At 40.4% G+C, this 27537-nt stretch overlaps 1 protein-coding gene across 3 annotated transcripts in view; it reads left to right on the top strand.

The window, feature by feature from the left end:
- FER (FER tyrosine kinase) overlaps positions 1-27537 on the top strand; it is a 363406-nt gene that overhangs the window by 179092 nt on the left and 156777 nt on the right. For all 3 annotated transcript variants that reach the window (XM_019484266.2, XM_059724955.1, XM_059724956.1), the window contains one exon: positions 23624-23680. In XM_019484266.2, the coding sequence (XP_019339811.1) occupies positions 23624-23680 (57 nt within the window). The remainder of the gene's footprint in view (positions 1-23623; positions 23681-27537) is intronic.

The following is a 27537-nucleotide window of genomic DNA, read 5'->3' as shown; positions in this document are numbered from 1 at the left end:
TTTAATCAAGGTAATTAACCCAATTATCACACGGATCCTTTGAGAGGGGTACTGAGCGGCGCTGAGTTGGTCACCATAGCTTTAAATAATGTTGATTTTCATGGGGCCCAGCCCAATGAATTGTATGGTAAATCACAAGCTTTTTGGCCTTGGACTAATATCACGCATAGTACATATATATACTACATATAAGTAGATGCCAAAGTGCTGCTTAAAAGTGTATTTATTGAGTACCTAAGATAAAACTTAGAGTAGTTTCAGAAAAAAGGTAACATCCATCAATTCTGGATGAATTAAGTCTATGGGTACCAGATGCAAATTACTACAGGTATGTTTAATTTCAAAGTCATTATTTTCAAATTTCCTCTTCACCTTCATGCACGCAGAGAGCAGGGTCAGACAGTAAGGAGAGGGGGAAAGAGATGCAGGGCAAAGAAATTGAAGGAAAGTAGAGGGTAAGAGGGCTAGATGATCCTCCCCCCCCCCCCCCCCCCCCCCAATTTAGTTTCCTTGTAGCAGTGAGAAGGGGACACGTTCAAGGGAAACCTAGAATAATTAGATTCTGTACCTGGAAAATTATTACAAATTTATAATGTTTCCATATACTGAATCTAATTATTGGAGATGTCATTGTATAATCAGGGTCAACTTATATGTAAGTAAATATGTTTTTTGGAGATGACCAATATTATCTATATAATAGGTTTAGTAGAAGATTGTGGTTCCCAAGTAGTTGGGGTATGGCTCCCAGTTAACAGGCTGATAACTAGATTGACTTTTATCTGTTAGCCTATAGTTGAGTATCAGTAAGAATAGTCTATAACACTAATTCAGAAGCCTTCAAACCTATTGACAGTTGCCTCTGAACTTGACCAGCAGTGGGACCATAGGCTTCTGACCCAGTTGTTGGCTGAGGGTTGCCTATCGGTACTTTGTTCCTGGAGGGCTTAGACTGTTGAATACTGTAGGGCTGCAGTGGTGGAAATGAGGATGGATGGATTCTGCCTCTACTGTGTGCCCAGATAGAAGGGAACCAGGATGTGTAGATTTATCAGACTCAGGAGACCATAAGATAATTTTCTAGTTCATCATCCTCTTTAGATCTGCATCATTATTCACCAGACTGCTGCCTTGTGGCAGCTTGTTTTTTGGTTTAAATGGCGTCAGGACCATGGTTGCCTATATAGATATTTGTTTATCAGCATTCTTCCTCAATACTTTAGTTTTTTGTATCTTGACATCTGTTTCCAGCAACAGATCCTTCATTTGACATTTAGGCCTGGTACAGACATTATACTTTTACTGGTATAAGTGATCGGAAACCAGTCTATACCCATAACAAAACAGAAGTTCAGCACACACAGACTGGTTAAAAAATGGTGGAACCCAGTCTAAGATTTGTCCCCCTTTCCCCCCACCAAAGGGTGAATGTATATTCTGTTCACTACTGATCTAAATTATGCCACATGCAGAAAGCCACATAACTTAGATTGATTCCACCTCAGGCTTTTTGAATGTCTGTACCTAGCCTTATCAATCACTGGTACCACTTCAGTGATATTATAGGTTGTCCTCTGCTATCCTTTGGCTTGCTTGATGCCACGAGGTCCCTGTTAAGTGGACACTGTTGTCAGTATAGTGGGCTACTCCAACTGCAAGGGACCAGGGCATGAGTAGTTTGGCCCATTAGTTGAATACTAAAATTATAACAATTAACACTGTTTTCCCCACACCATTCTTTTAAATGATTCTCTTTGCTACTTGAATGAGAGTCCACTTTTGGATGACAAACCTAATGAAAAACAAATAATCCAGTAGAAAAGGATGTATTAGAAGGTAGTCACCATATGTATTGAAATATATAGTGTTGTTGACCCTTTCTTCCTGTATTAAAAATTAGGTTCTTATGTTTTAATATGCCTGTTCTTCAGCTATGTGGTTTGAAAAGGTACCATGTCTGAATCTTCTGTCAACCTTGGAGCATGATCATAAATTGATGAATGCAATCAAGAGTTCCTCCTTTCACTGTAGTTGAGCCAGAATATGTTGAGCAGGGAGTATCCCTGTCCTTTTCAGGATTCTCTTTGTCATTAGACTGATATTAGAAAATAAAAGATTTTGTTGAAGTCTTAAAATTCAGTTTTGGATCCACATCATCCAAAAAAGTTCAAGAAGACAGATTTTCTTTAGTGACCTCTGTGCTGGTTGAGGAAGGAACAAGCTCTATAGCTATTACTACAAGCTGCCATTGTTATTGTGAATATGAAGTTGTAGTTCTTGTAAGTCTCTGTGAATCTTCTAATCCAGTTTTGTAGAAATGGTGCACTTACCATTTCAATTGATTCAGGAAAATGTTTGAGATCATAGCAGTTCATAGTAGTTTTTACAGATCAGTAACAATTTGAAAAAAAACAACAAAACAACTTGCCCATCCGTAATGTGTATATTCTTTCCATTCTTATTTTCTCATGCTCAGATTTGTTACTGGTCTCACGAATATATTCTAAATTGGCTTGATGGTGGTAATAATACAAAACTGCTTCTACAACAGTTTATTCAGTTCATGAATCTTTATTCTGAAACCACTTTTTCAGGAAAAGTCAGATATTTTTTAAACCCTCCTCATAAGCAGACCCATTTTCATGAAAAATCTTTTCCACTAGCTACCTTTATTTCTGCACTTCATCTGAAGGACCTGAGATGCAGTTTATGATTCATGAAATTCATATGCACATTAGATGTACTACTGTAGGTAGCTTAAAAAAATAGTTCCCCTAATAAGATAATTTCTCATTTCTACAGTGGCAGACTATCAACAGGTACACATCTGTTATGCACCTTCGTTTCTTTCTCTGCTTCAGCAATTTTTGACAAATGATATTTGAATACCCACTTTTGATGAAAAATGGTGTGCAATGATGATTTTGATACCAATAAAAATGAATTTAGCTGTAATTGTCTCTAATACTGAAAATCAAAGATTGACCTTTCTTTTCTGTATTTATAAAAAAAATTGCTTTTGTCTTGAAGTAGTTTATACTATTGCTTTTTTTTCCATTTTGGGGGAGGAAAGAGAACAGTGGTTGACAACCTACAGCAGTGGTTTCCAACCTTTTTAAGTAGGAGATCACCTTTGGCATTTAAAAACAACCCAAGATCTACTGTGCATCACCTCCCGCCCACCCTTTCCCAGCAGAGGGAAGAGGGGTGCAGATCAAGGCAGAGGGAGAAAAAAATTATTCTCTCTATCAGGTAAGTCCCATGTGGCCGGGGCCCCACTCAACTTACCCCCTGCTCCTGCCTCTGCGACACTGTCCCTCACCGCAGGGGCCTCAATCTAGTCCCCCCCCCCTTCCTTTCCCCACAGACTGACCTGCTGGGCTAGGGCATGTGCGTGCATGCATGCACGTGGGGACTCAGTCCCCCACCTCAGCCTCAGATCAACTCCAAGAGACTCCAAGATCTATTGCAAGAGGCTCAGAGATCTACCAGTGGATCGAGATCCACTGGTTGGTGACCACTGACCTACGGCCTGCAGGCTGGATCCTGCCCATTAAGTGATTCAGTACAGCCGGTGGCAGCTTGCATAATCCAGGCGGAGGACACTTAAGCCAGAACAGCAGAGGAAACATATCTCCGGAGTCCTATTGCCTGCTGTGTTCAGTTCATTTCCTCTGGTGCATTAGAGGGAGGCATCCCCAGGGTCCTGCCATTTGCCTTTTTCCATCAGATTCCTTCACAGCATCTGGTGATCACTGCTGGCAGGTGCAGAGATTTGTGGCCTGTAGCAGCAGCTGGTAGTAGCAGCCCACAGTAGCAAAAAGTTGCTGACTCCTGTTTTAGAAGTATTCCTCTGAGGCTTTTTTTGCATTAGCACTTGAAGAAGAAGAAGGAGCAATTTGCAAAAGATAATTAGAAAAGGTACTTCATATAGGCTTGTACTTTCTAATGATGGGATGCTGAAACATTATATGACACCTAGTGCTGAAAAGGTTAATTCTCGCTTCAATTTCCTTTCTAATAGTTAAGGTGATTTAGGGAAGAGCACAATCCAAAATGTTGCTGGGGAAAGCAGGAGATAAAGGTCTATGGTAAATGTCCAAGTGTTAAATTCAGAAGAATCTCTGGGTGGGAGAATGTTTTTGTTTTGTTTAATTTATTTATGATGAGTTATTTTGTTTATGCTGAACTTGCATGCTCTTCAATTGAAAAGTTCTGGTTTTTGTTTTACTTGCTGAGTCATCTTAACTTTTCTAGATTTGGAGGTTTTTTTGCAGTGGGTCTTTGGTTTGGCTTATCTTCAAGATAAGGGCCAAAATCAAAGTTTAGGTCTGGATCCTAAATATAATGCAGTTTCTGTGTTAAGATCCATAGATCTGCTTTGTTGTGATGTAACTTGGGCAAGGGTGTGAAAAATATGACCTGTGGGCTGTATCCTACCTACAGGGCCTTAACTGGCCCATGGTGAGGACTGCAGGTTGTAGACCACCATACTGTGTGCAGTACAAGCTGGCCCTGGCCCCACATGCTGCACATGGTGTGTGGTGCCTGTCTAGTGCTGGCTGCACATGGTGCAGGGCCTGGAGTTAGCATGCATGCTGCACACAGGGCCAGTCTGGGGTGTGCTCTGCCTGTGGCACCTGTGCCATGCTGCTCCTGTATGATGGATCTGGGACCAGTCCAGATTGGGCCTATAGACTAGTGATCCAGCATGCAGGGCTGCTCTGCCAAGCAGCAGCAGAATGTGGGCTGGTCCAGGGCACACACTGCGTGTGGCACTTGCACTGGACCAGCCCAGCTTGCTGGATCTAGGACATGGGGCTAGTCTGTAGTCCTGATCTGGCCAGCAGACCAGTTCCACACTCCTCATCTGGACCTTGAGGGCCAAATGATTTTGACATCCCTGAATTAGGGAAAATAATTAGGCACATGAAAGATGCGAGATGATTGAATAAACAGCCACAGAAATATAGAATTATTTATACCCAGTAGAATATGATTAGAATTGGGGCCGTCACAATAGGATGACAAACACTGTACAGAATTTGCATTGGAATCTTACTGTAAATCTGTAGAAAATCCTATTGACTTCAGTCAGAAGTCAAGGCAGGATGGCTCCTTGGACTAGGGACAGACATTCAGAAAGCCTGAGCATGATTTGATTCACTCTTTGCAGGTTAATCTAACTTGGGTAGGCTGAACTGTTTTGTAACCATACAGCCATCTCTTCTGGACTGAAAAAATGGTGGCACATGCCTGCACTGGCTAAGGCTAGAAGCCAGGGGATGCTAGATCAGCCCTCCATTCCCTTCCATACTGCTGAGTTGAGGCGGGTGTGGCCAGGCTTTGGCAGGATGCTCTGATTAGAGAGCTCACCCCCAACCAGCCCAGTAGGGAATTGAGAATACAAAGTTTATCACCCCATTAAGAAGACAACAGAGGGACTTTACCATCTGCCTGTTTATTCTGCCTTTGTCCTGTCTGCCACAGCATGGACTATAGATCTGTATCTACTGTAGGACTGTAAACAGGCACAGTCCTACACTGTATCTGTGTAAGGTGGAGGGGACAACAGAATCCCTGCTTAGAGGCGAGGTGAGGGGAGCAGGGGGAAGCCAGGCAGATGCCTGCAGCCTCTGCCATAGCTGCAGCCAGGGAGCAGAGAGGAGGGACCAGCCTAGCTCTCTGGAGCAGAGCGCCCCACCCAGCCCAGAGAGCACGCCAGGATGCTGGGGGACAACAAATTGCACACATCCGATGTTTTATCAGTTTAGGCTATAAATTACTAAGAGCTGATATGAAGAATAGAAACCCAGTTGATCTTATAAAGAAGCATTATATTCACTTTTGTTCATAGGATATAGATACAGAGCATGTTCACCCCAGGGGAAATTTTACATGGATTCTATGCTAAATTCTACCAGTGTCTAGAAGGAGACATACAATCAGTTTTCTATAGTATGTTAACTGTCTATAGTAAGAGTGATTATGGGCCACTGCCATTAGGTGATGGGAAAACCAGTCACACTGCATTTACTGCCCTGGGATGAAATGGTTATAGACCTTGAGTGTGTATATACAATGAAGTGGTGGAACTTATGCTGACATAAGAGTTACCCTTCATAAAAGGTGAAGAGTATCTGCCCTGTACTGTAGAGGCTTTTATTTTGGTATAAGGCTGTATTTTTGTCTACTCAGTTTTACCCTAAAGTCAAATTATTCTGAGTGTGTGTCATGTGGTTACATGACGCACACAATTACAAAGTCTGAGACTCGAAGTCCAAATAAAATTCCCAAAATCAAATGCAAGCCTTTAGTTTTACTTTCAGTATTTGCAAAGTATGGAGCATTTCTGCTCCATAGCAGTATTCTGTAGGGAAGGGCTGAAATATGTGATAAGGTGTCAGTCAAATAAGTTTGTTAAAGCAGTAGTGGAAAACAGATCATTCATGTAACTCAATTTTGACTCCCTTCAAATACTACTTAACTTGTTGACTGTGTCCACCTCGGGAGATAATGTTCAGCACATGATTAAGTGTCTGGGTTATTTAAATAGGCTTATGGATATCTTTCTTTCAGACATGTGGCTTGAATGGGTGGGAATGATATATCATGTGATAACCATCACTTGCATCCTGATGTCAGTTTCTGTATTTAGCTTTGTCTATGCGATTTCTGTACATGCAATCAAAAATTTGAAATGGGTACAAGATAAAGAAGCTTAGAAGAGATTTATTGTAATGTTGTCGAGCAAAGAGTCATCCTGCAGCTATGGGTTTGGTTTGGTTTTGTTTTCCTGGGGCAGATCATAAGACTTGAAGATCTCAAGATACCTGACCTTTCCAGTTTTGATTAAGGTATAATTAGATATTGGGACACACGGAGTTTGTTCTGTTTGATTTAGGAGCAATTGTGACAAAATGATAATTTTTTGACTAGTTAGAATGAGGGGAATTGTTATTTATTTAACTATAGTTGATACGTACAGACGGTCCAAAAGCCAGAGGCTGAATCAGTTCAGTTTTTGCAGGTTGGTCTAAACTGTGTAGATTGAAATGATAAGCAAGTGAACAGACATTCGCTTTTGACTCCGGAAATACAGACAGGTGCCTGGATTGGCTTAGGCCAGAAGTCAGCAGGTGTTAGAGCACGCCTCCCTGCTCATCTGGAGTAGACAGCTTGGTCCAAGGCTAGCCTGCCCGCAAAAGGAGGTTTGTGGGGGAGGTGCAAAGCATCCTGGGATGCTGGGGGACTGTTAGTTAAATCTGGAGGGGATGTGGCACAGAAGTTCAATAAAGTGATTTACCCTAAATCAATTAAGTCTGATGATACATCCATCCAGGTTTATAGTCAACCAGTTTTGGCCATTTTGGAAATGTTTTACGTTTGCTGAGCTTCTGTTGTGTTACAGATTTGAACCGGTTTCTGATCACCTATACCAGTTTGTGTAATTTCTGTCCCTAGCCAATAAGGCCAAGGCTCTTATTTTGTAACTTTATTGTCATTTTGTTTTAATGTGTTACCTTTTGTATGTGGTACATTTATTATACATAGAATGGAATTATTTATCGAATATAAATAACTTCTTTTGTATTCTGTTCATAATCATAAGTGTGCACACATACAAAATTATGCAATTCATGATCAAATACAAGAAAAGACAAATGGTTTGTTTCTATCTTACATTCATTTTATGCTAATGCCTTCGTGGGTTTAATAAATGTATCTAATTGTTGGCAGGTGTGCAGGAATGTTGTCAGAATAAAGGTATAACCAATCACATACTTGATTCAAATTACTGTGAATTGAATAATAGTGAGGGTACTTGCAATGGAAGCATAAATGGACTGACCCATGTTGCTGTTCATCTTGAATTCAGTTTGTATTATAGTATATACTCTAAAGGTGACTATTTATACCAGAGATGCTCCAGTGTGAACTTACGTTTCAAAATATAGCAGTGGAATTTTTTTAACATAATTTAGAAAATTGAACTTCAAGTTCTTTCATGCCAGAGTTATAGTATATAAGTATATGTGTTCCTTCATGTGTTAGCCTCTTTGTCTGCCATACGTTGCAGGGAATGCTAAGTAGGCAGGCAAGCATAATGTTTTGATTTTGGCTCTGTAGCTATAGAATGGTGGATTCCCAGTAGAGTAATTCTTAGTAATTCTTGAACATTATTCAAAGGGCACTTAAGACAATTTCATTATAGGGGTACAAAGCTGTCTTCCTCAGACAAATACGTTTTTAAAGTGAATTTTGAGCATCACAGGAAAAAAATGTATTTGACCTTGACAGTAGAATGTGACAGGGACAAAGCTTAGGGCAGCCAAAAAGAAATGCTGAAGAAAAAGGCTGTTCTTATATCTCACTTCTCTCCAGTGTTCAGGTGCATTATTCTGTGCTGTGGTGCCTTCATCCATTTGGAAGTCACAGTCCTGAACCCTGTCCTGGCATTAGAAGCCTAAGCTCTTTCTGCCAAAAAAACCTAGGAAGGATCTGGTCTTTCTTTTTTAATGTAGGTATAGGTCCTAGTACTATTAAGTTTTTATTTTGGTTTTTTTTTTGTTAGTTTTTTGGTTTTTTTTAAATCCACACACACTCGCACCCAGGCTTTGAGGGACATGGGTTCATTCCTTCCTTAATTTGAGGGGATACACTTAAGGTATTGTTCTTCTTCCCAACTCCGTATTTCTGATTATGATGTACAAATACAATGGCTGTTTATAAACATGATGGAGTAGGGGGATCCCTTTAATTCATGAGCCGTGCTAATTAAAAGCACCCGAGTGTCATGAGTATCAGCATTCCTGCACTGAAAAATGGCGGCAGGGCTCTTTGAACTAAAACTCATTGACCAAGCTTTAGTTTAAAGCTCCCTGCCATCATTCTTCAGGGTGGGACACTGATACATGTGGTGCTGGAGGTTGCTGGAGCAAACTTGATTAATTGAGTCTGCTCCAATGCACTGGATTTACAGCACATTGGAGCAGCCTTGCTGCACATCTATAGGAGCCCAATAATTCTGTGACATTTTAATTGGAATTTACATCTTTTTAATACTCATTAGATGCAGTTTGGGTATAGCCATAATTTCTTTTAGTAATTAGCATTTTTTTCTATAGTAGCTGAGCATTTTAAGTAATAAAATTAATAATAGGGAATGAAGCCCCTTCTCATGGAGTTAAATTACTAATCCTCTTTTGAATTTTAAATCCTAGTAAAACAGAATCCCCATCCACTAGGACTTTGTACTTGAATATGTAGATGAAAATTTAAAAAAAAAACATCCTAAGCTAGGTCCTTTCATTTATGCCTTTATTTCATAGCCATATTGCCCCATATTTATGACATGTATGTGCCACCAGTTGTCATATATCTATGAAAGTGCCACTGGGAGGAGGCAATGTTGGAATCTTGCAAAATGCGTGAACTGTCATAACCTGACAACTGCCCCATGGTAACTTTTTCTTAAAATAAGAAGCTGTCATAGATTTCCTTTTTTGGAACTGGGTTAGTCTAGTTTGCTTATAATTAAAATAACACCCCCAGTCATGATTTAACAGAGAAGAAGGAGTGAAACTGTTAACAGATAAGTACCCTCAAGCCTTCTTTTTGTACATAAGTGATCAGTTATTTTTGAAGACCTTTTCCCTAAATTGATTGTCGTTATAGACAAGGAAAGGAAATTATTACAAAATTGTGTAGAGCAGGACTTGCAGTAAAGAATACAGACAATGTTTTCTGTAGAAGGCATCATAAGACTAAATAATAGTTTATGTACTTGTAATGAAATATACCTGTGCCAGTAAACCAGGTCCTTCATAAATAAGCATCATCTTATTCAAGATAACTCTAGGATTAATTTGTAAACCATTTAAACAAGTGTTCAGTTACTCATGGTTTGTGAAACAAATACTAACAAGGCATGACAATTTGCATATACTTGTCAATAAAGATTTTTTCCTGAAGCTACATGAGAACTTCACTGACAAAGCTGATCGAATTTTGAATAATCCTTTGGCTCTGAAAATCTGCTAGAACTGAGATTTTGAGTGGAATGAATGTGTTAAGCTGTTATAATAAAGCAGGAATGATTGAAGGCTTGCATAAAAAAAGAAAACTACAGGTAGTGATTAATGCTGTAACATAAATAGTGTAATACATCCTCTGACAGATCATTTGATTGCAGTTTATAGTGCCATTTTGTTTAATTATTCCTTTGAAGGATTATACATCAGATTTGTTCTTCATAAACAAGCCTTTGAAATGTCATGTTGTCAATATTTTGAAAAAGTCATTCATTGAAGGACTGAGTCTTGGGAATATAAGAGGTAAAAAGATCTATTAACTTTAATTTTAGTATCTTTTTTGCCTTTATAATGTTTATTTTAATGTAGAATATCATCAAGGTTATATAGTTCATGACAGGGGTGGTTTGAGAGGGGGTGCAATGGCATAGCCACTTCCCTTTCAGACTGTGCTGCAGGAGCAGTAGCTAGGGACTTTGAGTCCTCAAATCAGGTAAGAATTCCACCTCCCCGTCCCCTCGGTGTTCAGCAGCATGTCCCCTCCCCACTCATTTTACTTCTCTCCCATCTGCCACTGCTCCTGTCCCTGACCTACCCATGGGCAGGGGATGGTTCTAGAGCCTCTCTTCCTCTGCTTCAGCCAGGCCATGTAGGAGTGGAGTTCAGTCTGAGACAGCAGCAGTGGTGGCAGTGGGTGGGTTTTTCCTCCCTGCCCAATCCCCCGCAGGTGTTTTTGCCAGTCTGGGAGCAGACTCATAGAGAGGGAACCCATCCATTGCTGCTGCTACTGGCTGTGGCTGATGCAGGGACTTAAAAATGTCCCAGAGCATGATCGGCCCATTCTGAAGAGAGATGGAACCAGATGTGCAGCCGCTCTCGAAGCACTGGTCACTTCTCCTGCACCCTTTTTACAAAATCCTGGATCTGCCCATAGTTTATGAAATCAATTTAAAAATGTTCCTCACAATGAAGAAACTATCCTGTCTTCCTTTTCTGGTTTAGATTTGCTGACTGAGCAAAGCAAAACCCTACAGTCAACTTAATGGCATCCCCCTATTATCTGTATTTAATTTGTAACTTTAGAACACTGCATCTGATCATTTTCAAAATTTCTAGGTATGTTTTAGGTCTTAAAGAACAAAAAACGTAATCAATTCCCTGAAAATAAGAAAAATAAAAGAGGGAATTGTAGGACTTATGATTAGTAGAGCCAACAGTTCCAACCTCTTCTTTTGTCTAAATGAATTAATTGATGGTAGCCATTAACATTTTTCCAACATCCCACCTCTCCATCTTAGTTATGCTTTTTCCATCAAATAAGGTCAATACACCCTGAATGAAAAGGGAGTGATGCCGTATTGTTCTGAACATTTAGCCCTTTTTTCCCTTCAAAAAATACTATAAAAATCACAGTCATCCTTTATTAGGGTTAATATGGTATCACTCTACCCCCTTGAGGACTCTTCTTTGGCAATCCCTCAGGCAAGGATTATTGCGTTCCATGATTGTCTTATCTATGGGTTTGAAAACAGCTGATGAGGCTGATCCAGAACTGACAGATTCTGTTGCAATTTGGGCACATGTTTCCATGTGGGGCGGGTGGCTCCAGATTCTTGATTCGATCTGCAATGTGCTGTTTCTGCCACTCCCACTTTTCTGTCTCCTGTTGTCATTGTAAGGTTTCAAAGTATTGAGGTCCTTTCAACAGACTCTTCCTCCATTTGGGATGGTCCTGAGCAATAGTCTCCCACAAGTTGATGTCAATATTGCACTTTTTTCAAGTTGGCCTCAAGGATATCTTTGAAGTCCTTTCTCTGCCCACACTTGACTGAGCTGGGAGAATAAAACTTGCTTTGAGAGTCTGGAGTCAGACATCCGGATGTTGTGGCTGGCCCAGCAAAGTTGATGTTGGATGATTATCCCCTTGATGCTCATGGTTTTGCTTGTGAGAGGACACTAATGTTGATGCGGCTATCTTCCCATTGGATTCGAAGGATCTTCTGCAGGCACTGTTGATGGTACTTCTCCAACGACTTGATATGTGTCCCATATGTTGTCCATGTCTCAGCTCCATACAGTAAGGTGGAGATCACAGCTGCTTGATAAATCGTGAGCTTGGTTTTGTATCTGGTGTTGCGATCTTTGAACACCCATTTCCTGAGGCATCTGAAGGCTTCACTTGCATTTCTGAGGTGATGTTGGATTTCTTCATCAATGTTAGGCTTCTGCGAGAGATGGCTTCGAGGTATGGGAAATACTCAACGTTCTCCAGACTCTCACTCTGAATCTCAATTACCAGAGCTGGGGACTGCTCATTAAGAGCTTGTTGATGAAGGACCTTAGTCTTCTGAATGATAAGCCTCAGTCCCATTTTCTTGTATGCCTCAATAAAAATGTCAACAATTGCAGCGAGATCTGCTTCTGAATGTGCCCAGACTACAATATCATCAGCATGCTGGAGCTCAGTGATTGAGATCTTCAGAACTAATTGTTGTGGGATCATCTGGTCTGCTGCTCTTAAGCTGTTGTACAGAGTCTGTCTCACCACCACCTTACTGGAGTGAAAAAGCTTTGTACAGCATTCTTAAAGGCAGCTTTGCAGATGACCCAACACTGGCTGGCCCTTCAGAGCTCTGCATAAGGTCATCTCTGCTGGTATGATAGCAGTGGAGTGGCAGGTTCAGCTCAAGGGGAAAGATCAAAGTCATTTTGTGACCCAGATGGGGAGCACCCTACAATTCCTGTGATCTCCTGGGTCTACTCCTCCAGTGTGAGAAGGGATGCATTAACTCTCTATCATGAAGGTAGTTGCCTAGAAGCCCTGAGAGCCTTGTGATAAGTTGAGGCTTCTACACCCAGTGCTGTACTTCAGGGAGGATGGAACTGGGAAGACTTGAGTCCTCAGCTCTGGGGTAGTTCATGTTGCAGGTCAGCCCTGGAGCCACAAAACCAGGAAACAGTCCAGGCAGTGAATGGTAGGAAATCGTGACGAAGTGAATACTCTCCAGAAATGTTCACATTTAAATTATTAAAACAGGTTTTGATTATTATGGGGAGGGCGGGGGGGGGGGGGTTGTTTGGTTGTTTTTTGTTTTACAGTGGAGCATGTATATTATTTGGAAAAGACCAGTGAGCCTGAAAATTTGAGCCCTGAACTAAAAATATGTTTAAAATATGTAAAAGTATCAATATATTTCATTCTTCCAAAAAACCCAAATTAGCTGCATGTGCTTTCCTTGCACATTTTGGGAGAGGCCAAATCTGAACTGACACTTGAACATAACAATGGTGGATACACAACTGCTTTCTCTTTCTCCATGCCTCTCAGATACTAAGAACATTTGAATTTCAAATTTCTAAACCTAGGATTATTTGGATCCATGGTTTTGGGTTTTTATGTATTGGAAATTTGAATTTGCCCTTTTTGTAAGGTCCTGTCTTTGTTTAAATCTGTGAGGGGGGTTAGATTTTAACTAAATATATTTGTCATGATATGTATTGATGTAGAATTTTGAATTGAAAGCCATGTGGCAAGTTGAGTAACCTTACCTTTGGTACAGATAATGTTTATTAATTTTAGAATTTTTAATGCACTTAGCCCTTTAGGTCTTTTTCCATGGTGGATTTTCCTTTGGCATTTCCTATGAGCGGCATTCCATTTTCAGGATCTTTTCTGTAGTTATTAACTTATATTCAGGGGGAAAGCTGCGTTTCCCAAAATTGACTCGGAAAATATGGGATCAGTTTAAAATGCAGGGCTGACATTATTGGAAGAATATAGTAGGAAGAATGAGAGGCTATGGTTTGAGGGACAAATGACAGCTTGTAGAGAAGGCCTCTGCAAACTCAGTACTTTTGTGGCCAGGTGGCAGGAAAGGAGAAAGTAAGGAGGCCTCCGTTTTCTCCCTTCCCCCTCTCCCTCTTTTCCTTCCTGTCCATCACAGCATATACAGCCTGCATTCTTTCTAGTTTTAATGGTTATCCAGGAGATTGCTGGAGTCTACTGTTGATTTCAACCCCCACTCTGACAAGCAACCTGCCAGAAAAGGGATAAAATATAGCTAGAACCAGGCCTCTTGTGCTTGACAATAGAACTCTCTGGCTACATGGCAACGGAAGGAAGAGAGCACTCAGACTCAGATTCTCTGGGTGATAGACAGCCAGTATTTCAGCCCCGACATTTGAAGAGAGGGAAAAACGTATTATAGAAGAAATAATTTGTAGGGTCTCTTCACTGGAAATGATCTGCAGCTTTTTTATTTCTGGAAGGTTTGGGGTCTAGCTCCCCATCTAGCTGATCTATCAGTAGTTATCCAAGATTCAGCTGAGATGGCTAGAACATTTTTTTTCATCGTCTTGACTCCAGGAGAACCTATCCCGTTTATCTGTTACCTGTGTCATTCTCGTAAGCGAAGAATTTTCCCCTTTACAGGAGGAGCAATTATCGCTTTTAAACTTTCAGATTAATTAGGTTCAAGTATTATTGAAAGCTGTGAAATCTTATGTGAATGGGCCTTGTGGGACTCCAAAATTAATGACATAAATAACCATACTTCCTATAGGAGTTTTATGTAGAAAAAAAAGATTAAAACTTATGACGATTTGAAAGAGTCCATTCACATTGTATTTGTAACAAGTGAGCTACATTGCTGTTTTCAGTGTTGATTAAGGTCCAAATCATAGATGTTACTGAGCACCCTCTATATGAAAAACATAATTATCATTATTATTAGTAGTAGTGTTGTTGTTACTGTTATCATTATACTCTATGCAAAATATTAATGTTATATGTTATATTGTTATAAATTATATATAATATTTTTATTATTATAAGTAATAATATCAGTGATGAAGATGATAGTTGCTGTTACAAAATGCCCCAGTCGTTACTGCAGGCTAGAAGTTTCCATCCTTCCCTTCCTGAGCAGCTGGCTGCTAGATTCCCAGCCCCTTTGCAACAGGTTAAGCTCAGATGCTGCAGAGTAACGGGCTTTGCAGTGAAGGGGAGCTCTGGGATGCAGCAGGGACACACAGCACCTCTCTGTGAAACCAATCCCCTATGCCAGTTCACACCTCCACAGGCCAGATCAGACCTCTTTGCAGGGTGGATCCAGCCTATGGGTCATAGGTTGCCAACCCCTGAATTACAGGATTTAATGGAAATTGCAAGAGCGTTCTCAAGTTTTGTCTCAATAAATCTGTAACACATTCCTAAAAAAGCTAGTTTTGAGTGTTCTATCTTTGATGAGACTTCTGGCTTTTTATTTAGAACATAATGGAAATTCATATTTAAAAAAATCTAAACAGCTATTTTTCTTCAGGAGCTGAGCAATGAACCCATGCCTTGTACAGAGGCTGGTATTGCACAGAGAATAGATTTCTCCATAAAGTAATTGAAATAACAGAGGAAATCGATTACTCCATAGTGTAGTAGTAGGTTATATAATTGGTCTGCATGAAATGCATTTGATTAGAACAATGTATTTAAACTGTGAGGGATGGAGTGTCTAATTCCTTGTAAAGGTCATTTTTTTCATAAAAATAATCATCATCTAGGATTGACTTTGAAGATTAAAACTCCTGTAGTATTTTAACTAATCCTAATATTTGAGTTCTAAAGGCATGTTAAAGTTTTAGCAAAATTATTTTACTTTGCTATAGGTTTGAACAAATATTAAACAAGCACTTGTTGTTTATCTGTAATTGGGGCACAATCCTGGATGAAAATTAGGTTATTTTGTAGCAAACAGAACTGTTTGAGAACATATCAATTTGTAAGTGCCTAAGAATTTTTTGACTTTGAAAGCTAGTCTAATTCTATTCCAACTAAACAGTTGGTCCAATAAAAGATATCGCCCTAAGAAATCTTTGCCTCTAAACTAATCCATAAAATAGTTAAGAACTCTAGGTTTCAGAAAAATGCATGATCATGAAAGCATCACTAGTGTAACTGATTACAATCAGTCACAGCATGAACGTAATACAATTGTATGCATGGCACAGCTCTGTCAGTGTAATGAATACAACTTTTCAGGAAGTAATCAGGTCTTCTAAAATTACAAAAATTTACAGGATCATAAGCATTTCATGGTTTCCAGAAACCACGTAAATATCTGAAACAATAAATAGCATGCCCTATCCCACATGCATGCATACATGAATAACAGTAAATCAAATTCTTTCATACTTGTGGAAGGAAAAACTAATATTTTTGTATTAGATCAGTTCATACATTTGAACATTCCATTTTGGGTTTTTTTTATAATTCTAGTTGTTTCATTTTTAGTGCAAAACCCCCCCCAAAAAACTTTTGCATTTTGGCCCAGTTCTGTATGGTGCCTAGGCAACTGTGTAGGTATCTAACCCCCACTGAAGCTCCCTGAATTGTTTAGTTGCTGAACAAATTTCTATTAGTCAAACCAAAGAACTGCATTATCTGGCAGCAAACAATGGTTGTCTTCTCAGTCAAGTAGAGGATAGGCCCCTGGATTTTATATCTATTTATAAGAAAGCTGGTCAAGCCCTTTTTTCCTTTAGGGAGTTGGATGAACTTCTCAACTGTCCCCAGAATGGGAAATAGTCCACTAAAAGGGATACAGTGGCATGGGCATGCCTCTCCTTTTGGACCACACCATGGGAGCACCAGCCAGCAACTTTTTTTAAATCCGTGAATTACGTATTCTTACCTAATTCCCTGCACCCGCTTCCCCCTGTGCTCAGCATCACATGCCCTCCCTTCCCATCCCTACCCCTTTTATGCCTGCTGCTGCCCCCGGGGTCAGCTGGGAGAAGAGAGTGCTCCAGAGCTGCTTCTGCTCTGCTCTGGCTGACAGCACCGGGAGCCAGGATCAACCCAGGACAGTGACAGGGATGACAGCAAGCAGGTTCTCCTCCCTGCTTGACTCCTCCACATGTCAGCCTAGAAACTGGCTCAGGGAAATGGAACCCACCTCCTGCTGATGATGATATCCTTGGCTGAGCCTGGCTCTCTGTGCATCCCAACTACAGTGGCCTAGGAGCAACTCTGGAGCCCTTTCCACCCCCAGATTTGCCAAGGATAGCGGGGACAATGATGGGCAGAGGAGTGGAGGGAGGGAGAGGATGTGCTGCTACAAGGACTTAAAGGAATCTGCCTATGTCCACTGACATTTTATTACAGGTTCAGGGATAGCTGGTAGGATCATCAAATTCAGTTGTTATTTTGCCACAATAGCAAAATCTTCCCCCCAAAATGTCAATGACTGAAGGTAAACTCAACGGAGGGTGTCTATGCATGCAATTAGTACTCTGGAGTTTTTGCCTCTGGGTGCACCATTTGAATTTACACCTGGGAGCAAAATACTCCAGAATAATTAGCTCTGGAATTTATTCATGTGTAGCACATGGGCCCCAGTGGGAGCAGCCTGGGTTGGGAGGTGACCCAGGGGATCAGCCTGCTAGCCCAAAGCTACTCTGATTGGACTCCATGTGCTGCAGAGGGACTGGCTGGGGCACAAGGGTGTTTCAGTATGGGGTTAGCCAGCAGGCAGCCCCTGCACTGAAGCATCCTCATGCCCCAGCTAGCCATTCCACAGCATGTGTAGCCCCAAGGCTGTGGGGGCTCCATGTGCTGCAGAGGGGCTGGCTGAGGTCCTGCTCTGATGGGACTCCGTGTACTGTGGAATGGCTGACTGGGGCGTGAGGGTGTTCAGCACATGGTCAGCCTGCTGGCTAGCCCCCCACACTGAAGCACGTTTGTGCCCCAGCCGTCCCCAACACCATCTACACATGCCCTCAGATAGAACTTGTATCTGACAGGACTATCGGATGGCACAATAAATTAGTCTACACAGGCCTAGTTGCCATGTACATGTAGATAGTGACGCTGTATGGTGCAGTAAATTAAGTCTACCATGCAATAAAGCACACATGTAGATGCATCCAGAGGGGATTTTTTAGTGCTGTTTTCTTTAATGTTTAATTTTTAATGGGTATTTCCCTGTGTATTTCTCACATAACATAAACTCCTGAGTTTCTTATTTCAACTAAAGTAATCATCCATTTCCTTTACCTGAAGGCACAGTCAGCATATTGAGTAGAGTATTACCGTAACTGAGAAATACACTTATATTCTTTTTCTCTTGCATATATTTATATTTTTATAAACCTTATATAATGACTAGTTTTGAAGAGAGTAGTATTGATCAATACTTGTTGCAATTATCAAAACTGATACAGTGCCAGTGTCTAAGAGCTTAGTTTCCAATTATGGACATTTTGTTTGATGAAACAAGCAAAAAAAGGGTTGTTGTTTTTTTTAATTTGATAAAATGAAGCAATGTGATGCGAATCAAATGTATTCTTTGACAGAAGATGCAAGCTATGTTGGTTATTTAGTTTTTCAAAAACTTACTGTAACTTTCAATGTGGTGATATTCAGATGGAGAGAATCTCTTTTCTGATCTTGTGATTTAAACCCTGATTTTTTTCCAGGAAACACTGTAAAATTGTAACAGGTCCAGTAAAAATACTGTGCGTAAGTGGAATAAATGTGTGCATAATTCAATGGCTATTTTTAAATTGGTAATCTTATTTTATTTTTGTACAAATTTGCTTGAACTTTTATTCAGATGTGAAAAAAATGAATGCACTGTCACAGACGTTCTTTGATACCACTTTTCATTACCTTGTCGTATGTACTTCCTTATACCTAATGGTCATCCAGATCTACTTTGTGAATACTGAAGCTACAGCATAAGTCAAGTACATACTGTATATGCCAGCTTCTATTATGCATGGCATACAGTGTTTGACATCAACTCCTAGAAGTAATTTTTCCAAACATATACTTAGTAGTGAAATATAACCAGAGTTGGGCAAAAGATGAACCCCACCCCCAATAATACCCTCCTCCCTTTTTTCCTTAAATCATCTGTTGGGGAGATGGGACACCAAGCAATTATACAAGGACATTTTGACAGGTTATAACTGATTTATTTAATTTATGATTTTCCAAGGCTATTTGCAGGCTTCAACGTAACTTGCTTCAGTTTAGTGGGAAAATCTTAACAACATTAATTTCATATCACAGAAGTTAAGGTGTTAGGTTTACACAGGCACAGAATTTGAGTATTGTGTATTTTTCCCAGATCTGACAATTTCCTATACATCAGAGGTACCATTACACTTTGAAAATGATCATTTTATAGTTAATAATAGTCATTTATTTTTTATTTATTTCATGGGTTCTTAATTTATTCTATGGGCTTTATAAATATATACCATATCTTAATGATGCCTAGAAGCAAAAGGGTGAAAAATGTGAGTTGCTTCCATTTTATGTTGAAATTCCATTTTTGTAGAAATTTACAGCTGAAATCTGTAATAGTCTGTATAGCAGAGGTGTCCAACTTGCAACCTGCAAGTTACCACTCAGCTGCTGATCCCCGTTGCTCTGGCTGCAACAGCAACTAGGGTCTCCAGGCTCATTCCCCAGTCCCCCCACACACCCAACTTATGCTTTCTGTCTCCACCCCAGGAGTGTGATGAGAGCCAGGGTCACCAGTGGAGTATAGTGCAGCAGAAAAGCCCATGACAAAAGCTTGTGGTAGAGGCCAGGTTGCCCATATGGCACAGTTCAGTGGAAGGGGTGCTCATATGTCATGCGGCCCATGGGGGCTGTGGCCCATGCATTGTGTGATCCCTGATATTGTGGCTCCTTGCCACTTGGAAGTTGGATAGCCCTGCTCTACAGAATATTTTGAAGTTTGAACTCATCATGTATAGAACACTAAGCCCAACAGACTAAAGGTGGTGGGTGACATGGGTTTTTTGACCATCTGTACTTAGCCTGAGACTGAATTGATTTAGTTTCTGCGGATTAGTCTAAGCTACAGAAGTTGAACTAATAATCAAATGAATACACTTTCACTTTTGATTCAGGAAATGCAGACACATGCCTGCAGTGGCTCAAACCAGAAGCCGGGTGGGAGGGGCAGGAGGAGGAGTGGGGGCGCGGTGCTAGAGCACTCCTGCCAGCCACTGCCAAAAGGGAGGGAAGACAGAAGCCCTATGCGACTTTTCCCCCCACCCTGCTGGATTGGAGGGGGGATGGCCAGGCCCTAGTCCATGCTCTGCCTGGACAGGGGGGTGGAGGTGGAGGGTGGGGGAAGGTAATGGCATTGGATTCATAAAAGCTTGAATAAGAATAGTTTTTTTTCTGTGAAAAACTATTAACTGAGGAACTATAAATGCAGCATGAGCTGTGTGTTTGCTTACTCTTCCTCCTGCCCCCGAGGTCTCTGGGATTTGCAGTCCAGAATCAGAGCAGCAGGACTGTGCAGGGTTGCGCATCACTTCCTCTTCCTGGTGTCTCTGAGATTTATAGTCCACAGTCACAGCCAGCATTAAACCAGCAGGGCAGGGCAGGGCAGCTCTGTACTCAGGAAAAGGTGAGTTTAACCCCCATTCCTGGCCCCAGACTCCAGCCAGGGTTTACCTAGTTGGGCAGTGAGCCGGCCAGTGAGCCAGCCCTTACTGGTCCAGTTAGGGAGCAGAGGGGTGGGGCCAGCCTGGCTCTCTAGAGCAGACAGCACAGCAAACACAGCTCAGGTCTACAAACATGCTGGGATGCTGGTGCACTCTGATTTAACTTGAACCAGGAAGGTGTCTGGGACAGAAGTTTCATAAACAGTTTGACCCAAATCAGTTAAGTCTGATACTATATTCAACCAGGTTTATCTTAAATGAGTTTCAGCCATTTTGTGCACTGAACTTCTGTTACGGATTTAAAACAGCTTCTGATCACTTATACCAGTTCATGTGTAACTTCTGTCCCTAGCCCTTATGAACTACCAACATGTCATTTGTGATTTTGTTTTTTACTATCAGAAGGAGTAGGACTTTTCATATACTAAGAGTTTGCACCTGCATGTGTATTATATTTCAAAGATTGTAAAGTAGGTTTAGAAAATAAGCATTGGTAGAGTGAATAAATATTCAGTTTCAGCCTTCTTAGTTGTTTTTAATTTTATTAGCTCTCCTTCAGGAATTGTCTTTTTTATGCAAAGACCCTTGTATGACAGTACTCTTCACTGCTTGTGTCCTTGTATTAAATGGTTTGGCCTGAAACCTGACACAGTGAAAAGTGGCCTAATTACAGTGTTAGTCTGTCTCTTTCCCCCATCTTTTTATATTTTCATTTTCTGTTTATGTTATTTTGATAATCTACAGAAGTGCTCAGATTTTCATGTTTCATGAAATGTATTTGTGGGATTAATAATACATTTTTGACAGTGTATGATTATTGCTGTTGTTATATTGGCATTGTATATGAATAAGAATATAGTTGGAAGCAATATTTATTCTCTCCCACACGTGCACCAGGGTTCAACATTTAGCAGTGCTAGCATAGAGGCAATGCTGACACCAGCTCCTAGGAAGTCTTTGCAGGGCATCTGTAGGTCATAGCCCCATAAGAGAATTTAGGTCTTGTGTTCTGAGATTCATGCTTTTTATTTTGTCCCCTAGATAAAATAATTATGATTATAACAGCAAAAGCACATTGTATGTATGTTTAGATATTTCTCCATGTCACTTGTCTAATGTGTGTGCAGTACTTCCTACTCTTCTCAAGAAATTTCTGTATTTAACTGCTGGACTAGCTAATTAAAGATATTTCCTCATTCACTGCCTTTCACTGTCATTGCATGTTTATTACTTGATTATTTATCCTAGTTGCTGTTCAGTGTATTCTAGCAGTTGGTGATATGAAAATCTTGAGGTGGAGGAGAGGAAAAAGGGGATGCATGTTTATGCAAAACTTGGATGTCATTTCTTATTGTTTGCTAAAGTAGCTGTATATGTATTGTCTAAAATTCACTTTAATATGAAAAGTTTCAACTTTACCAAAATTAGCTTTATTCAGGTAAAAACTGACCTTACTTCTGTTCTTCTAAAGAGTGCTGTAAAAATAAGCACATGGTAATGCATGAATCACAAGTAATACATGATTCTGGAATAATAGCACAAAACACGTTCACCACAAAAAATGGATCGCTTGTAAAAGCAGTCACACTACTTGTCTGTATCTCTGTATCAGACACGTTCTGTAGGAGCCTTTTCTTTTTCATAAACACCAAGACTTTAGGGCAATACCTGTACCAGCATACATTTGCTTTTGGCAATTAGAAATAGGTAGAGATTTTTTTTTTCACTTGTCCAAGGTTGTAGCGAAAGTGAATAGGGTACCTTTATCTCCTATTCAGTCTTCTATTTTTTTAGAGTAGCCAGTTCTTAGTGACAGCAGCTCCAGGTGAAACTAGATGAGTGAGGGAACAAATAGCATGGAATACAAAATATTTCACCGGCCTTTAGAGAAGACAGATTGTTGTCAACAAAGCTATGGTTATATCTTACAATTAACCATTCTTGAGCATGAATTTGTGCTTGATTTCTTTAATATGTAGTAGGATCTTTCCTCCTTTCACAAAAGGGGTCACATTTATGTTGCAAAGTAGGTCTAATGAGCTAGAATACCAAAAGTCATTCATGAATTAGTGTTCTGTGTAACAGACTATCAGGAGGGGTGTGTGTGTGTGTGTGTAACCATACATAAAGATGGGGGTACTCTATCCAAAAATTTCAGTTGGTCTTCAACACAGCCCATTATGTTTGTAGAACAGAAGTCACAAACTCTTTCACAGAGGGATGAAAACAGATTGCTTTAGATTTTGTTTTGTTTAATAATTATAGATTTATGTAAGATAATGATCTTAATATATAATAATGTATAATTTATAATTGGCAATAGTGTTTTTGAGAAGCCTGGAATATCAAGTGCTGGAAGAATCTAGAGGTGTAAATAGAAAAAAATAATGCTTATGCTTGTTTGTATCATTAGATTTAAACACAGTTCTTAAAATCTTTTAACAAAATATATTTATATTAGAGAGAATAAGTCCTAGTGCAGCCAGAAATTTGCTGAACACATTTCATACACGTGATGTTCTTTAATAGAATGGTTCCATAACTGGTCTTCAGTATTGTACTGACAGTATAATTGATGTTTCTTGTTTTATTACACTGCACGATATTATTTGTGAAAGATATGAAACTACATATGATAGGTTTAACAACTGCTAACACAAGGCCAGATCATCTGTAGAAAAATGATTCTTATTCCAGTGTTCTAGGGAAAAAATATATTATTGGATCGAGTCAGAATTAGCAGTAGTGTTTGTATTGTAAAATTAAGTTTTCTTATCTGATTTTGACTAAACTCGTTTTTGAAATGAGCAATAGCAGAAATTATGACCTGAGCTTTATGAAAAAATGCACACTGTGTTCTATTTATAGGTATAGTATTATGCAGAAGGCTTAATCTTCCAATATAAATTTGTTATAATATAGATTTATAGATTTCAGTATCTTATTGTGTAGCAATATTTCTTAAAACTGCTTTTACTGCCTTTTGAAGTTATAACTTAGCATGTTGTTGATTGAATGGTCTGAATGAAATATCCCTTTAGGTCTATGTCTGCTGGCTGAAATGCATCTTATGGGAAATGTACTCTTGCATAGACTAAGCAGCTTTTTTTTTCTTGCTGTAGGATAAGAAATGGGTTCTCAATCATGAAGATGTCACACTGGGAGAATTGCTTGGCAAAGTAAGTGATCAACTGAGCTAAAAAAAAAAAGAATCTGAGTGTATGAGTTCAGACTATGTATAAATTGTGAAGTCACCCTGCATGGCTAAGCTGGCACGAGTCACTGATGTGGGTGGGCATGAATGAACCCCCCTGGCCTGGTCTCAGCCTCCAAGCTGGGACCTTCCCAGGTGGGGGAGCTGGGCCCTGGGTGGATTTCCTTCCTTCCTGCCCAGCCGGGCCAACTCCATAGAAAGAAGGATAGGGCCCCAATGTCTGGCAAAAGCCCCTGGGGCTGCCTAGCTCATGTTCCCAGTTGCTGCTGGTGCTGGGCTCTGACGGGGTATGCCAGGCGGCTCAGGGGGGCTTGCACTGAGTGGCAGGGTCTGATCTTTCCCTCTGTGGAGAAATTCCATCCCTGCCACCTAGCACAAACCCCTCGGGCTGCCCGGTGTTTCCCATCAGAGCCCAGCAGCTGTCAAGATATGGTTGACAGCTCAGGGGGCTTGTGCCAGGTGGCATGACCCAATTGTGCCCTCTACCGATTGCTTCTGTCTCAGACACTTGGTTTATGCTGGGATGGGGGGAGGGTTTCATTCCCCCCTCACCCCACCTGCTGCACATCAGTGACTCCTCCTGACTCGGGGGGAGGGAAATACCCCCCACAGCTGGGAATACCAGAGCTGGAAGGATTCTTAGCTGGATAGGGGAATCCCCAGAGGTGGTGCTGGGCTCAGGGGCTGGCCAGGAGAGGGGAGTCCTTTCCCCCCTTCCTGCCCCCCCCCCAGCTGGTCAGTGACTCATGCCGGGCTATCGGGGGCGGGGGGGAGGGGGGCAACCCTCACAGATCGGGGCTGGGTTTTGAGGGTTTATTCACCCGTGTCCCCCTCTCCCCCTGCCCTGCAGGGCTGACAGGTGAAGGCAGGGCTAGGCTGGGGAGCAAAGGCATTGCTGCTTTAACTCTGTAATAGCTGTGGGGTGGGGCTGGCCAAGCTCAGCTGGAGCAGACAACAGAGCTGAGGCTAGGCCACCTGCCCTGTGAGGGGAGTTGGCTGGAGGGGGGGTCCCAATGTCTCCTAGGATGCTGTGGGACTGGGACATAACTTGAGTCAGGAGGGCATCTGGGACAGAAGTTCCATGAACTGGTTTAACCTAAATCAGTTAAGTCTGATACTATATCTATCCAGGTTTATCTTAAACTGGGTTTGGCCATTTTGAAACTGGTTTATGTTCATTATATTTCTGGTCAGCTATGGGTTTAAACTGGTTTCTGATTACTTATACTGGCTTATGTATAACTTCTGTGACTAGCCTGAATGACTTGCTCAGTGTTAGAAAGCAAACACTAATATCCAGATAACCTCAAAATAACATACAATAATCTCACAATAATACTCAAAATAATACCTGAGCACTTGTACAGTGGCTTCTAATATCAGTCTTTTACAAACATGAAACTATACAACACACCAATGAGCTAGGTAAGTAATTATCTCTGCACCTTATTCTATATTTCGTGTAACTTAGACTGCATGCAGATAGTGCAAGCACTGAAATGAATATTAAAAGATTCCCTAACTCTCAGACCTGTGTTTAATTCACTAGACTATACTGCCTTCAATTCTCTAAAATATGCATCAAAACCTGAAAAGTGGATTTAAAACAAAAGTACCCAAACAAAATCAAGCAGCTGGGTTTAGTGTTTATTGGAAATATTCGTTTGCTGCAAGAGTTAACTAACTTCAAAGAACCAGAGAAGGAAATACTATCAAAGCATTCAGCTTCTTGGGATAAAATCTCTGATAGCCGAAGGAAACAAAACCACAAACTGCTATTAGATGTACAGATAATTATGTCCACTTAAGATACCATGCAGATGTAATTCTGGCTTTATATTCTTTGATAGAAAAAGCCAGATGGAAAAAGTCAGTACACTGGTCACATGAAATAAGGTTTTTCACCTTAAAAATAAGCAAGCACATTAACTGACTCTTGTAGAGACTAACAAAACAAATGACTGAATAATAGCAATATCAGAAAACTGAGTAAGTGTTAAGTGGCTGTGTAAGAAACTGATTTTGAAAAAATGAATTATGACTATTTTGTGACCTGTTTTAGACGTAAAGGTATAGAGAATATTCAGTAACTAGTCAAATTACTATTTGTGAAATAAAGTTGTCTCAGTTGTATGTGGATGTTCTTGTTCTATATGAGAGAGAGTCCAAGACTGTCCTCATACTGAAAAGGTGCATATTCCTGCATTTGGAATACAAGGCGATTCATTTCTGTATGTAAGAATGGTGAACTGCTTTCAAACACATTATTTACTAAGAAATATGTTAAATAACGTCTGCCTGGGGTGAACATTTTTGAATTTGCAGTCCTTGATAGCTTAAACCCAAAAGACTTACAGGATTGACTGCAAAAGTCTCTGATCTCCTGATGTACATTTTTAATCTCTCTTGAATTATGGGAGAAATTTTAGAAGACTAAGAAAATACTATGTTCTGTCAAATTTCCAAGGGGTCAACTGAGAGGGTCTGAGCAGTTAGAAGTTGGTTAGCCTGATATCAGTCCTGCGTGAAACTTAATGGAAGAGGTGATAATGGGATTCAGTCAATAAAGAAGTACGTCAGTCAACATAGTTTTATGGAAACTAGATCTTGTCAAACAAATCTTTTTTGTGAGATTATAAACTTATTTGGTAAAACTAATTTCATAGATGCAATACATTTAGATATTCGTAAGGAATTTTAACTTAACTTGTATCCCATAACATAATTGTACAAAGCACCATGTAGTATCAGTGGAAGCACACATTAAATGGACTGAGAACTATCCAACCTCTTGAATGTGGGTATTGTATTCATTGTTTCTGGGGCCAACTGTTTTGCCACTTTTTTCAATTCTCTGGAAATAAGTACAAAATTATTGTTGATAAAATATGCATATGCCATATAGTGATACATAGTGATGAGGGTAAGGCAGTTATAAAAAGGAATCTATATTCCTGGTGGGCTCACACAAAATTGTATTTTAATGCAGCCAAATGCAAGGTCATACCTCTGAAAACAATGAGTGTGGACCAGATCTGCAGCGTGGGGATATTATTCTTTAAAACAGGGACACTGCCATAGATCTTGGGGATGGAGGAAATGGAAGTTTCATCATGACTTCCTAATGTAATGCTATAGCAAAAGAGAGCTAATTTATACTTTGAATGTATTACTAAAGGAGAAATGAATAGGAGTAAAGTGGATTTTTTACTTCTGTAAGTGGCATTGGTGAACCTGAAATACTGCATCCTTTTCTGGCTTTTTACATTTTAAGAATGATGGAAAGTTGGCAAAGGTGCTGAGAAAACTCTCTTCGTATCCCCCCCCCCTCCTCCCCCGGCCCCAAATTGTGAAGACTGGAAGAATGTCTTACAAAAATACCTCAATCTGAATCAAAAGGAGTCTTGGTTGTGATATACAAGTATCTTCATAATGTCTCGGACGGCCGGAGCCGACTTGAGGTGATTTAGAAATTGCTCGTTCGTCAGGGCAGGCTGGTGAATGGAGAGGCAGAAGAGGTTTAATGGTTGTAAAAAACTTTACTTATGTCGCGGGTGGTTGCGACAGAAACGGTCCGGTCGTCTGAACAACAATGCAAGTTGCTCCAGCTGGCGAGGCCAAAGCCAGCAAATCCGTTCGTAACTCAAGCCGGCATGAAAAGGGTTTGTCTGGGATTGCACTCAGCGACGGGAAGAAAGATCGATAGGCGATCAGTCTATCGACCAGCTAACCGCAAGTCAGATCTCTTTAGAGGCACTCTGCAGCGTGCTCAAAGCTCTTCAACTTGGGCAGAAGTCGCGCTAATTTTTAAACGACCAGCAA

The sequence above is a fragment of the Alligator mississippiensis genome, chromosome 3, assembly GCF_030867095.1.
Source record: "Alligator mississippiensis isolate rAllMis1 chromosome 3, rAllMis1, whole genome shotgun sequence".
Classification (NCBI taxonomy): domain Eukaryota; kingdom Metazoa; phylum Chordata; order Crocodylia; family Alligatoridae; genus Alligator; species Alligator mississippiensis.
This window is presented reverse-complemented; position numbering and strand designations above follow the sequence as displayed.